Source organism: Fusarium pseudograminearum, chromosome 2 (assembly GCF_000303195.2).
Source record: "Fusarium pseudograminearum CS3096 chromosome 2, whole genome shotgun sequence".
Classification (NCBI taxonomy): Eukaryota; Fungi; Ascomycota; class Sordariomycetes; order Hypocreales; family Nectriaceae; genus Fusarium; species Fusarium pseudograminearum.
In genome coordinates this window covers 1,713,281-1,727,157 of record NC_031952.1, presented here as the reverse complement: position 1 = coordinate 1,727,157, position 13,877 = coordinate 1,713,281, and the positions used below count along the sequence as shown (strand labels likewise).

The window sequence follows — 13,877 nt, the reverse complement described above, 5'->3', positions numbered from 1 at the left end:
CGCTCAACATGAAATCTCGTTCATATCTGAAGATCTTCCGAAACAAGACGCACACGAAAATAAAAATAAAAATGCAAAACTTTTCTTAGTTGTCCTCATCATCAGTGTCGGGAGGGTGGGGAGTTCCCTTGGGGCTGTTGAGCCACTCGATGTGGCGAAGCCGGCGACGGACCTCACGCTCCTTGACCTCCTTCTTGGTCATCTTCTTCTTCTTTCTGGCGCGGAACTTCATATCAGAGTTGTCCTCGATCCCACTGTTGACTGCGCTGCTCACGACGGAGCTGGCAGCAGTGCTGTTGACGCCGCTGCTGGGACGGCTGTCCTCGAAGCGGTCGAGGCTGATAGCAGCGTTACCCTTCAGGGCAACACGGCCATCGTTAACGTGCCACTGCTCGGAGCAAAGGGCACCGACAAACTCCTCGTTGTGAGAAATCAGGATGACACCACCCTTGAAGTCACGGATAGCGACAGCAAGACCACCGAGAGAGTCTCGGTCCAAGAAGTTAGTAGGCTCGTCAAGCACGAGAAGATGGGGGTTGTTCCACATAGCTCCGGCAATGACGACCTTGACCTTCTGTCCACCGGAAAGAGAGCCGATCTCGTTGTGGTTGGCGATTTCAGGATCAAGACCAAGATCCTCAAAGTGCTTGGAGATAACCTTGGGCTGGAGCTCACGGTAACCAAGACCCTCTCGGGAAGCCTCGTGATCGTCAAACTCCTGGACGAGCTTGTCGAAACCAAGCTCGGAAAGAGTCTCACGAGAGATCATAGTGTTGTTCTTAGGCAGCAGGCCTCGCCACTTACTATTAATGGGTTAATAAAACATTTTGTTTCAACACGGCAAGGGGACTTACACTTCGTATTGGAAGGTCTTCTTGTACTTCTGACGACCAACCAGGGACTCGACTTGACGAGCGGACTTTCCATCCTTCAAGTCAACCCACTTGTCCATCTGGGCGCGGTCGGCCTCTGACAAGGCACGAGTCTGCTTCATGTGAACCTCTCGGTCGTCACCGTGCTGGTAACGCCACTGGAGGTACTGGTTAGGGGTCTTCTCCAAGTGCATCTCAACGTGCTCCAGAGCGTGCTGCTTGATGTAACCAATACGCAAGTTGGGGTGCTTCTCAACTTTTCCAGTGCTGGGAATGGTTTCGCCAGTAAGGAGCTTGATAAGTGTCGATTTTCCGGCACCATTGGGGCCAATAATGGCAACACGAGATGACAGAGTCAACTGGCAAGAGACGTCTGACAGAGAGGGCTTTGGTGCGTTGGGGTAGGCGTATGAAACGTTTGACATGCGGATAATAGCACGAGTCTGAGACTTAACACCGGTCAAGATACCGGGAGGGGGGAACTTGAACTGGACAGTGGAGGCGGAAAGAGTGTAGTAACTCTTGGCCTCGGGCTTGATCTGGACAAAGTTGGCCAGGTTACCCTTGTAGCAGGCCAGCTTCTTGTTGGGCTCGTAATGGTAGATGTCAGTGGTGACATTGTCCAAGAAGCCAGAGTCGTGAGAAACAATAAGACTGGTGATGTCGGGGTGAGACTTGAGGTAGTTCTCGAGCCATGCAATGTTGGCAACGTCAAGATGGTTAGTAGGTTCGTCAAGAAGAAGGACATCAGCGCGCTGCAGCATAGCACGGGCCAAAGCCAACTTCATCTTCCAACCTCCAGACAGAGATCCAACTCTCTCAGACTGTCGACCCTCAGGGCCAGCAGTGAAACCGAACTCGGCCAAAACCTCAGAGATACGCTCAAGACCTTGTGTGGCAATCTCGGGGTCCTTGGCAACGAACTCGAGAATGCTGATATCAGCATCCTCGCCCTGGTTGTGCTCGACATAACAAGTGCGGAGAACGTCCTGAGGAGGGAAGCCCTCAAGCTTGCCGTTCGCGATACTTCGCATGAGAGTCGACTTTCCAGCACCGTTTCGGCCGCAAAGACCGTAGCGGTGACCCTTGAGAAGTCGCAAGTTGGTGTGCGACAGGAGAAGCATACCACCGTAGGCGAGAGAGAAGTCGGCGTTGACAATCTCAACCTCGCCATCGTCCTCCTTCTCGGGAACACCGTACTTGCGCTCATCCTCCTCGACGTAGTACTTCTGGACGGCATCGGCAACCTTTTGGGGGGCCTCAGCATCCTTCAGGAAGGTCTTGATGTAAGGAGCAATTCGTCCAGAGATACGGTTGACGTAGCGGTAGTTGACATCGATAGCAACCATGTCGGAGATGTAGGGACGAGCCTGCTTGAAGAGCTCTTGCTGGCTAGCAAGGCCGCCGTTGGCCTTGATCTGCTCGTCAAGAACCTTGGCGACATCTTCGCCGGATGTGCGGGCAACAACATCCTTATCGTCACCCATAGCCTTCTCCATAGTGGCGAGGGCGCGCTCAGCAATCTCACGGACCTCAGGAAGAGAGGCTCGGTCGCAAACGCTCTTGACACCGGGAATCAGCTTGGGCAAGAAAGTTCGGGCCTCGATAGGGTCGTGGACCAGCTTGGTCAAGTTCTCGACAATGACAACGGTCTGTCGCAGAACCTCCTGGGCAGTAGTAGGACTGTTGAGAGATCGCTCCAGGAAAGGTGTCAGAAGAGCCAGCACGGGCGATGTGACAATGGCGACAAAGGTAGTCTGAGACAGGGCGTGGATAGCCTTCTGAAGAGTCTGGGAAGAGGGGTGCTGCATGGTGTCGACGAGCAGAGGAATACGGGGGGCGACATCATCGTTGGAGAGAAGAGTCGTGAGCGAGTTCATAGTCGCAACAGCCTGCTTCTCAACCTCGGACTTCAAGTCGTGCATGCCACCCTCAACGATAGGGATCAGGCCTGCGAGCTTGGCACCCAAAGACTCGCGGAGAAGATCCTTCTCGATAGCCTCCTCCTTGGTGCCTCCAAGAGAGACCTTGGCCTTATCGGCCATCTTCTGCAGCAGCTTGTAGGCGCCGACAGTTCCCTGCCATTTTCCGGTCTTCTTGGAAAGGTACTCGACCAGGGCAGGAAGGAGACCAGTAATGAGGGCCTCTGGGCTCAGGATACCAAAAGTGGCATCGAGGCCATATTGGGCAGCATCGCGAACGACAGCACCCTTATCGGAGAGAGCGTCGAGGGCAACGCCGACGAGGTTGCTATCCTGGAGAAGGAGAACGACCTCGCTGATAGGCTGGCGAGGGAGGAAGCGCTCCAAAACAGCACCAAGGAGGTTCTGACCGGACTCGCGGCGAAGACCAGACTTCTTATCAGCGGCAGCCTTCTTGATCTCAGTGATGACACCGTAGTCGTTCAAGCCAGCGACGCCAACGGAAGAGAGGAGAATCTCGCAGAGGCCATAGCAAGCATCGATCGACGAGGCCGAGGTCTTTGCAGTGAAGATTGTGTTGAGGAGGTCGTTGATGGTTTCTTGGGATGGCGGGGGCGGGGCGTCGCCGGACGGCGGCGTAACAGGATGAGGCATCGTATCGAGGTTTCTTTGTTGTATCGCCTTGTGCAAACAAACAAATCGATCAATACGACAGATGTAAAAAGAGCCTCAGTCGGTATTAGGTGTTGTTCCTGTCGAGGACAACAGTAAAAAAGAATGAAAAACCAACAAGAACCAACGATGCCCTTGAGGGAAAAAAAGGATAGCGAGCGTGGAAAAAGCGCTGCTTACGATGTCAGGTAGAACAGGGACTACTTTAGTTTCAAAGGTTGGGCGCACTAAATTTTGAAATTTTTCTTATCAATGCGTTATCGCCTGCACGGATCGGGCACTCCGCCTTTCCCTTATTTCCACGTGCATCTGGGGACTCTTTAAGTGGACTTTGGAAAGTGTATCACCAACCAGGAAGAACCTAAAAAATGAGATTTCCTAGTCGGTATCAGTAAGGTTGTGGCGGTCACTCTATTTGTGGAAAAGATGTGCAATGCAAGAAGAGAATCTAAAAGTTAGGTAGCTAACTTGTACTGTACTATGAAGAAATCTGGATAGAATCGTAGATGTACACCAGAGCCGACCGAGGCTGTTCATCCCACTCATTGCCCAACGCCTTGTCTTTGCTGGCTGTGCCGGCTTTTCCAGAATTTTTACTAAAAAAAGAGAATACATAAATGCGGTCAAGTAGTTAAACGTGAATAGGGTATAATAAAGAGAAGAAAGAAACAGGCATCATCATATCATCCTCACCGCCCCCAGATGATGAGTACTTCCCAGTAGTTGCGCCAACCAAAAGTATAATACAAGCGCAGCGCAACGTAATGCAAGGAGAAATCCCTATATTAAGCACCACAATTAATGGGGAGTATCATTTCTCAACGAGACGGGACCTTGGAAGCCAGATGACCCAGGGTTGACATCGTGCATTTCCAATCCCTGGGAACTTGATCTTGGCCGCTTGTCCCTTCGGACACCCAAGCGCTGGTCCCCTTCGTGGTAGTGGGCCTTGAATTGGTAATACGTGGGTTGTCGTGGACGGCAAAGAACAACAATAAAGTTCTTGAAAACGCTGGCTTGAGAAAATGCCCGGAAGCGCTCCTTCTTGGCAAACTTGTGCGAGTTCATGTACTCTCTTGTTGTTTCGCCTCGTGCCATGAGGAAGATATGATAACCCATCAATGCAGCGGGATAGAGAAAGGTGATGAAACCAAGGAAGACGAGGGCGAAAGGAACTCTGAAATGATCGACGGCTTGGCCAAAGGAAATGCCTTGCCGGTTTCTGTAGAGGAGAATCTGTGTAAGAGAGGTGGCAATTAAATATGCTGCGAGAATAGTCGCAGATGTAACAAAGGTAAAGAAATATCGGTAGTTGCGTTTTCCGACACAGTTATTGAGCCACACGCAGTGATGATCGTGGGTCTCTATGCAGTTGTCGCATAGGCGACAATGATGAGCACGCGGTGGCCGCCAGATGTTGCACGTCCTACAGTGCTTAACTGGAACTTCCATAGCGGCAGTGGTTGATTCGGCGGATTTTATCAGCGCCCAATCTGTGGTAGGGGGACTTAGTTGGAGGGGGTCGTCATCGTCATCTACAGGTGGAAATTGATGTAGGTTTCGGGGTAGAATCTGAGCGGCGTTAGCATACAGGTGAGCTCTGCCATGGAAAGGAAACGGGACTTACACCAGGGTCGGTTACTGAGGCATGAATGAAAGATGAGAAACAGATGTAGGCAAGGTATGCAAACACGATGGGTATCGCAGGTGACACATTGTTCCATAACCATGGCGCCTCAAAGCCAAAGAATAGAGCACAAGGCACAACAACGAAGATGCCTGTCGCAATGTTGATAGGCCTTCCTCGTGTGTTTTGCCAGCGACCACCTAAGCAGAATACTGTATTACCATCGAAATACTGATGGACACGACCAAGATCGGACTTCTGGCTTGGCTTGTACGGAACACGCGGGTGCTGCTGCTCATTATGAGAGTCAACAGGCCTGAACTGGGGCGATGAAGCAGCCGAAGATAGTTTCTCGGCTCCTTCAGTGCTCCGGTTCTGACTTAGCTGCCCGTCGTTGCTTCGGCCAGGCATAAGGAAACTTGAGCGGAATGACCTTGGAGTCTTTATGGGGCTTGGTAGGTTGGAAAGGTCTTTATAACTTTTGTCCACAATGATGCTGTGTTGAAAGTGGCCGGCATCCGAAGACATGCCTTGAAGGGGGCGAACACTGTCTGTTAAACTTCCCGCTGGATAATGGCCATGGCTTGGGCTTGTATTCGCCGTTATTCTGTCCAAAGTTTCTTGCTCGGTCATTTCGGTACCCCGGGATGGCGGCGGTCGCATGTTCTCCTCGTTGCTCATTTGTCGTTGCAACTGCGCAATCGGGTTCGATATGATACTCTGCCGCATTTGACTACTACTGGCCTCGCCATGCTCTTCGGACCTAGGTGACGTCGGAGATGTTGGAGATGTCGGGGATGAAGGTGATGCAGCAGACATCTGGCTCATTGTCGATGGTCGATGTGATCCTCCTCTTTGCGCTTGTAATTTTTGCGAACTCATAGGGCGGAAGAAGGCATGCGATTGTAATGAGGGCACATGGCTTCTGCTTGACAAACTCGGTGGCTGACTGGTCGAACCGGCCGTCGAACTCTCAACACTCCCTCTCTTGGCCTGAACACCAGCAAGATATGTCTTATTCCGCAACGACTGGCTCTGCCACGGGCCTCTCGAAGAAGAAGCTCCAGTTCGTGCAGTATCAGGTCGCGAGCCCATATCCGTACTTTGTGGAATGCTCAATCTATTATTTTGCACATCCGATCTATCACCATCTTCGCTCGCGATATCCGTCATTCGGGAAGAGACAATACTCAGTGGCCTCTGCGCGTCTGACCGGGAAACATCTGGTGCCAGAAAGCCATCATCGTCGGGTTTTGAGGCCATGGCGGTGCTTTAGTAATTGTGCCGTCCGTGTAGTGCTCGTGCGCTGCGAGATGACTTGGCTGCGGTTCGTTCGGAATTAAAGAAGTGGTTGCGCGTTGGCCACGTTTTCGCTATGTCATTCAATGTCGTCCTCCAAAGATCGTCCTTTACCAATGAATGATGTCAAAAGACTCGTATATCGAAAAGTAAAGTCGGCACGGTCGGCAGTTGTTCGCGTTACGCAGTACTGTACAAATGAACCAAAGGGAGGGACAGGGGTCAGGAGGCGGATTGAAGTCCCAAGAAGATAGGAATTAGAAGAAATGGTCGCAACAAGGTGAGAAATAAGATAGGTAGGGAGCGCAGAAGTCGAGACTTAACCCGGTTTAGAGAACGTAAAAGCGGCCAGAAAAGAAAGGAAAACGTGATGAATGAGAGGAGGTGGTGTACAGAGGATGCTTGTTCCTTTTTTCCTACTTCCGACTTGGGCTTGGGCTTGGACTTGGACTTGGGTCTTGGTTTCTTTTTCCAAGCCCGGACAGCCTCAGAAACCTTGGTCAGGAATCGTCAGGTAATTGGACGTTCCCGCTGCGCACACTATATTACGGTACAAATAGGACCAGTTCCTGGGCAGTTCTCGGGCCCCAGTAAGGGGCCAGGGGCTGACCTGTCTTCAGGTCACTGAAGCCCCTGCTAGCGGCCCTGATGCAGGGATGGGCTGGACTGGTCTGGAGTGTGATAAGTCAATGCGATAACTGATCACGGAATCCAGAGGTTGCTTATGGCTGAAAGCATTGTAATTGCTCTCGTCAGGAATTTCATATGCACAAATTACATCCGCAGACGTCAGTCAATCTACCTAGAGAGGCACAAGCGTGATAGCCTTCTGCAGCAACCCGTCTCGTCAACGTCTCACATCCAATCCCAGAATAACGTCGGTTACGAGAATAGGAAAGAGTTTGATTTTGGTTGCATTCCTTGGTCGACTAACTTTATTAGTCTTGGCTTTCAGAGGTCCGAATGATCAGCGTCGCATCACAATGAACGAATAGTTTGCTCTAGCCAGGGACAAGCAGACGGGATGTTCCAGCTTACGGCCTGGAGTCTCAGGCATACATCCAGAGGTTCTGGGCTGAGGACTGACCCAAGACTCCAGACGTCATCCATCGTTGCTCTAGCTGATATATCACGTGATCGATGATGCTCCCCGGGATTGGCCAATGATCATGCTCACAGTCATCGTAGCGACTGCCTCCGAAATCATACGAGAACTTCAAAGCTTTACCACCAAAGCCCCGACGTAGAAACCCATTCTCCAACTCCCCACAGCCGCAAAAGCTCGTCGTCACAATGGCCTCTCGCATCGTCTCTCGCCGTTTCCTCTCCACCACTGCTCGCCGTTTCCAGGAGCACCAGAAGTCTGAGCTCAAGAAGGAGTCCCAACGCAACCCCGAGATTCTGGTGCGTCATAATGCCTCGGCTTGGCCCTCGACCTGCGCCAGGTCGACAACATAATCAATGACAGCCAGGAACTATCATTGCTAACGTATATGGATGAATTGTAGATTCTCGGTGGTGTTATGGTTGCTGCTCTTGGCGGTGCTGGTTACTACTTTGGTATGGAAATCCACCAAGGTTTCTGTAGGACGAAGCAATTGCTGACATATTGAACTTCAGGCCGATCGCCCACTGGTTCTACCTCCGAGTCTCCCGTTGCCATCGCTACTCACCCCTGGGAGAGTGGCAGCTCTGGCAAGTACCAGTACCACCCCGGTGGTGACCTCAGCCAGGCCCCCAAGGACGCTCCTAGCGCCCTCAACGTTGTCGTTGTTCCCAACGTCACCCTTCCTTCCGAGCTTCACGACAAGTACAACAAGTGGGGTAAGGACGGATACCCTTAAATCGACATTATTGAACGTAGTTAAAGCTGGTTACATGTGTAAGCACATGTTGTAGGGAATGGGCGGGGAGGGTTCTGGGTTGGATCAGTCAGTTCTCGCGCCCTGTGTAGAAAGAAGGACAGAGTGGGCTCAAGTTTAGCAACCACCCATAGTTCACTTATGACGCTTCGCGATTTTTACTTGCTTTGTGTCCAACTATAATATGTCTTTATTGGTCTAAATGTTGCTCTCCTGTGCTTCCGCGTCGTTCCCATGTCTTGTTCGGATGAGCGGCTAGTTTAGCCAAGGTGCAAACTGCCTAACAGACGATTCTCCGCGAGTTGCGCCTTGAATGGTGGAGTGTCACAGTGGCATCCAGCTCAATATGCTACGGAAGATCTGATATAGACCTACGTCTTTCTGAAATCTGGAGCCAGGTGATGGTTTCACATTTTACGCAATAACCAAGGTAGCACATGGGGTTCATATTTATATATTGTAGCGCCAGATTTTGAAACTCGAAGTTCAATCTACAATCAACTAATCATCACTGTTCATTCATGCTTACGACCCGAGATATATCCCGAGGAAGTCTTGGTTCTCGTTGCTGCCTGGTATCTCAATAACCCAACACAACACAACGCACCCAGCTTTCCATATCATATCCTAAACTCCTGCCTTCACTGTTCATGAGAACTCTCCTCATCCAACGCCAACAACCTATACAGCCAATGCGTCAATCTCCTCAGCGGTGAAGCCAAGCAAGAACAATAGATCCAGTAGACTCTCTCCGTTCAGGCGAGCGTTGGCCTCCATCTGCACTCGTGGCTTTGCATTCCACGCGACACCCAGACCTGCCTTATCCAGCATCAGCAAGTCGTTGGCACCATCGCCGACGGCAATGACCTGAGTCATATCAATTCCCTCCTTGCTGGCTATTTCGACAAGAAGATCTCTCTTGCATTCCTTGTCAACGATGACACCTTCGACCTCGCCTGTGAACTTGCCGTCTTCAATAACGGCGTGGTTTGCATGGGCATAGTCAATGCCCAATTGCCCAGCCAGCCATCCTGTCAGTGGCTGGAAGCCGCCGGAAAGGACTGCCGTCTTGATACCCAGTCGCTTCAGAGCTCTGATCAGCTCTGGCACGCCCTTGGTGACGTCCAAGACCGGTCGAAGATCCTCGAAGAGTGTAGAAGAAAGACCCTTGAGGAGAGCGACTCGTTCGCGGAAAGAAGCCTCGAACTCCAGCTCGCCCATCATCGCACGATGTGTGATTTCGGCAACCCGGGCAGCCAGGTCTGGGGGATCCTTGACATGATCAGCCAAAAGGTCAATTACTTCCTGAGTAATGAGAGTGCTGTCCATGTCAAAGACCACCAGTCGAGGGTGGCGCCTCCAAACACTATCTCTCTGGAGGACAACGTCCACATTCCATTCCTGCTCAAAGCGATAGATCATCTCGTGCTTTCTCAGATCATCCAAGCTGAGATAGTCAGGGGATGGTGTGGGTGAGAGTGTTAGTTCCACAATGCGCGGTTGTTCCTGGTTGTCCAAGCACCTGTGAGAGGAGTGAGGCTCCTCGGCGTCGTGAGGTAGAGGGAACGACGACATGAGGTGAAGGAACGAGGTGATGCAAAGCGGCGAAATGTATGAGCCATAAATATGGTCCAGCTGCTCAGACTCCTGGGTAGGCGGCTCAAGAGGGTACTCATTTGGATCGGTCGTAGGGGCCAAGTTGGCGGGTAGGGACTCATTACTGTCTGCAAATGTGGTCTTGACAGGCGATCGAGAGCCCTGCTCTTCGCCTCTTGGCTTGTAAAAGAGAGTTGCAATGAGACGATCCGATTTCTCGCCAGCACGAGGGGCACAGTTAGGGTGAGAGTACGAGTGGCTCAATCCGCTGTCAACCACAGTCGGTGGGTTTTCCTCGGAAGGGATGCCATTAAATGGGAGGATCGGCCTCGTTTGAGGAACGGGTGAGTTACTTGTATCCTCTATAACCGTGTCAATGCCGTGGAACAACTGGTCCTGGCGGTTTGACTCGGGTCGAGGAGGTCGGTATTCTTGGTGATCACTAAGGTATGAGCTGCTCCTCATAGAGCTCAGTTGTGGTCGTGCGACATTCTGTTTGGCAGGGCTTGGTTGGTCTGCCATTGTATCGTGCGCGCGGGGTGAGATTTGCTACGTCTGACAATGAAATGGCGTAAGGCAGGCAGTGAAAATAAGCCGAGATACGACCTAAAAGATCAAAAAATGAAGACTAGAAATACTTAAGAGTATGCGACGATGCAGATAGGCAGGTAAACAATAATACGCGACCGCCGACGGTACGGTACAGTAACGAACTCAAAGATTTGAGTCAATCTTCAAAAGGTTGGTTGGTTTAGGTGAGCGTTTGTTGCTGGTCATGCCTCGACTCGTCCTTCGCCAGGGCACTCTTCTCCGTCTTCTGCCCCGCCAATGGATGGCTCGTGCGACCTTGGGTCGGCTTCAGCGGCTCCTGTCAGGCTGCTATAGGGTATGATTGGCGCGAATATGCCCACAAAGACATGGACGCTTTGATTGAATATGAGATATAGAATATTGATCACGTGGGTTTTTGACTTGTGAGAGACGGTGACAGAGACATTACCGCATAATGTCGTCGCAATAGCCTATCTAAGTGAGTTCTCCGGATTAAAGTTACCTCTACAAGCATTGTGGCATGTGCTGACAAAGTACAAGATGCCAATGAGATACGTGTCATATCATCCTGCAGATATTGACCTTCACATGTATTGTGCAGGTCAGGTCATCGGGAAGAGCGAAATTGTGACGGCTTCGTTCATCAATGCGAACGACGGTGAATATAAAGCACTGCAACACTGAGATGGCAATGACGCAAGTAAACAAGCTGGTAATATGACGTAGACATCGCTAAGTCCAACTTTAGGGTCAGGGGCCTGTCTGCTAAGTCAGCATTCGAGATTTCTAAACACATGCCAACTCAATTAGTGAGCATGTGAACGGACAGCGGCCTAATGTTTATCCTCAGTTACGAAACGGTCCGTCTCGGAGAAGAGAAGGGGAAAAAATTGCTTAGACTGGACGGCAAGGGAAAAGGCAACGGCAGTCGCCCGGTCCCTCGGTGCCGACGTTCCGACAGCACGCAATATAGACCGATTGCCGCATCAGTAGTCTGGTATTGTAATTGCGTCTTGTTCAAGGCTTGCAAGACGACAACGATTTTCATAACCGGAACTCCGATTTTGTTATTACGCTCTACAATACTGCACATTCAAATAATGGTGTATAGCTGGTAGTCCCGTAGTTGAGCATCGAAACACAACAACGATATCATCTTCGATCTGGGGATGTGACAACACGATGGCTATTTATTGCGAAAAAAAGATACAAAGGGACATAACCACATCTATAAGCTGTTGGCAATCCGGATATACGATTGCGAAATACCAGCCAAAATGGCATGATCGCGGGGAAACTGTCCTCGTGCGCATTATGCAACAGACCCGTCTCAGCTAACATGGGATTTGATACTCAATCACTCGCCATGGCTACCCCATCCATATTCGGATCTAGATTTCATCCAACTTGGTCTCTGAGAAGAGCCGTAATCCATGTATGACCTGTCGGCTGCCATTTATAAGCTGTGTTCGCGGTGAAGACATCGATCTCCGGGGTTGCCGCTGTAGTCCCACCAATTTCGAGACCTAAAACCACTTTGCTACCTGATGGAGCTCCGGCTCGGCGGCTGTATCAAAAATATGTCGTTACTGGAGGTGAGGCAAACAAGACCTAGGGCCTAGCCTCCATTTCAAGGGCTTTGATGGGTGGGCCAATCAAAGTTTGTCCAGAGCGTGGCGCCCTCCATCGCGAAAGGCATAGCGTCGATGTCGTGATCAGTCTCAGTTGCAACTTAGAGACGATAGTCCTCCTGGCGGCGATTGCGCAATTGCAACTCCCCATCTTTTTCCATGTCCTGGGCTCATTACAGGAAGCAGATGCTCGGGTTCGGACGATGTCCTTGCTAATTACTAAGGACGCATAAGGTTGGGGCCCTGCGGGCGGTCGCCCGGACATAGCATATAGGCCGTACTACACAACTCCCTCCTTCTTAAGAATTTGACTGTCCTCGCTCGTTCATTGTCGTGTTCGTCATCTTGTTGTCTTGACTCTTCCAGTGCTTTGAAATCCTGTTCCATATTCAAGTTAGCAGAATACCTGCGTCATCAACTATACCTTATACCTGGCCTTCTTACCTTTGGCTCTTTATTAGACATAACTGGGATACGCCCTCCGCCTGTCCTAACTTTCAACAAGTCCACACATTAACAAACAACGCTTCGAATCATCTTCCACGCGTTTTCAAAATGCCTGCCTTCATCTCCGAATCCTCCTCGCAGGTGTCCCTCCCCGACATGAAGCTTGAATGCGAGTCAGGCTATGTCTCTGGACAAAACTCAGAATACTCTTCACCATCATCATCAACTACTCTTCCTCGAGTCACTCTCACAAAGCCCCATGTCGACCACCTCAACAACATGCTTGAGGACATGCACCCCATGGACATTCTCCGATTCTGCAAGGTCATGTTCCCCAACCTGTACCAATCGACTGCTTTTGGCTTGACTGGTCTCGCCACCATGGACATGCTCTCCAAGATTCAAAAGGAGCACCCCAACACTCCCACTGTCGACCTCATCTTCTTGGATACCTTGTACCACTTCAAGGAGACACACGACCTCGTCGACCGAGTCAAGGCCCGGTACCCCAACGTGCCCGTTCACATTTACAAACCTGACGGTGTCAACAATGCCGAAGAATTCGAGGACATGTACGGCAAGGAGATGTGGAACACCGCCAGTGAGATGTATGACTGGATCGTCAAGGTTGAGCCCCTTCAGCGAGCGTACGATGAGCTCAAGGTTGCTGCTGTCCTCAACGGTCGCCGACGGTCTCAGGGTGCCGCCCGCGGCTCCATCCCCATCATCGAGATTGATGATGAGCGTGGTGTTGTCAAGATCAACCCCTTGGCCACTTGGTCTTTCAAGCAGGTTGATGCATACATCAAGGAGAACAACGTCCCCTACAACGCTCTCCTCGATCAAGGCTACAAGTCTGTCGGTGACTGGCACTCCACCGTCCCTGTCAAGGAGGGCGAAGATGAGCGAGCCGGCCGATGGAAGGGCCAGGACAAGACCGAGTGTGGTATTCACAATAAGCAATCTCGCTACTCCGAGTTTGTTGCCATGATGGAACGCAAGCAACAAGAGGAAAAGCTCGCTGCTGCTCTTGAGAAAGTGGCCCTACCCACAGTCTAATTGCACTCGCAACCAGACAAAAACTTATCTCTGATGACTTAATGATTGAAGCATTATGCAAGGCGTTTTAAAGGAATAAACTGGTCCAGCAGCCAATAACGCTGGACCTAAAGGGAATGGGGATATTGAAAATCATCGAATGGCGTTTGGTAAAAATATGAGAAGCCTGTTGCGACGGAGGAATAAATAGCAAGTACACAATTGATGTGATAGAATCTGCGGCAGGTAGCAGACGAAACAATAAACAAAAGAATCAATCAATCATAGGACTGATCGTCTTTCAGCGTGAGATCGTTGGTATGAGATGTGAGAATGAAGTTGATTGAGTGTAGGTAATC

The 13,877-nt window shown here is 50.8% G+C and overlaps 5 protein-coding genes across 5 annotated transcripts; 2 read left to right on the top strand and 3 right to left on the bottom strand.

The window, feature by feature from the left end:
* Nucleotides 1-85: 85 nt before the first annotated feature.
* Nucleotides 86-3,448, bottom strand: FPSE_10184 (uncharacterized protein; the record flags this gene model as incomplete). The annotated part of the gene is made up of 2 exons (XM_009263301.1): nt 86-803; nt 855-3,448. The coding sequence occupies 2 exons, from the start codon at nt 3,446-3,448 to the stop codon at nt 86-88; spliced, it is 3,312 nt and encodes a 1,103-aa protein (XP_009261576.1).
* Nucleotides 3,449-4,264: 816 nt separating this feature from the next.
* Nucleotides 4,265-6,356, bottom strand: FPSE_10183 (uncharacterized protein; the record flags this gene model as incomplete). The annotated part of the gene is made up of 2 exons (XM_009263300.1): nt 4,265-5,038; nt 5,094-6,356. 2 exons carry the CDS (start codon nt 6,354-6,356, stop codon nt 4,265-4,267), a joined length of 2,037 nt encoding a protein of 678 aa, XP_009261575.1.
* Nucleotides 6,357-7,685: 1,329 nt separating this feature from the next.
* On the top strand, nt 7,686-8,236 carry FPSE_10182 (uncharacterized protein; the record flags this gene model as incomplete). The annotated part of the gene is made up of 3 exons (XM_009263299.1): nt 7,686-7,796; nt 7,901-7,952; nt 8,013-8,236. 3 exons carry the CDS (start codon nt 7,686-7,688, stop codon nt 8,234-8,236), a joined length of 387 nt encoding a protein of 128 aa, XP_009261574.1.
* Nucleotides 8,237-8,935: 699 nt separating this feature from the next.
* Nucleotides 8,936-10,372, bottom strand: FPSE_10181 (uncharacterized protein; the record flags this gene model as incomplete). Its single annotated transcript, XM_009263298.1, has 1 exon — nt 8,936-10,372. The coding sequence occupies one exon, from the start codon at nt 10,370-10,372 to the stop codon at nt 8,936-8,938; it is 1,437 nt and encodes a 478-aa protein (XP_009261573.1).
* A 2,216-nt stretch (nt 10,373-12,588) lies between these two features.
* Nucleotides 12,589-13,539, top strand: FPSE_10180 (uncharacterized protein; the record flags this gene model as incomplete). The annotated part of the gene is made up of 1 exon (XM_009263297.1): nt 12,589-13,539. The coding sequence occupies one exon, from the start codon at nt 12,589-12,591 to the stop codon at nt 13,537-13,539; it is 951 nt and encodes a 316-aa protein (XP_009261572.1).
* Nucleotides 13,540-13,877: the final 338 nt, after the last annotated feature.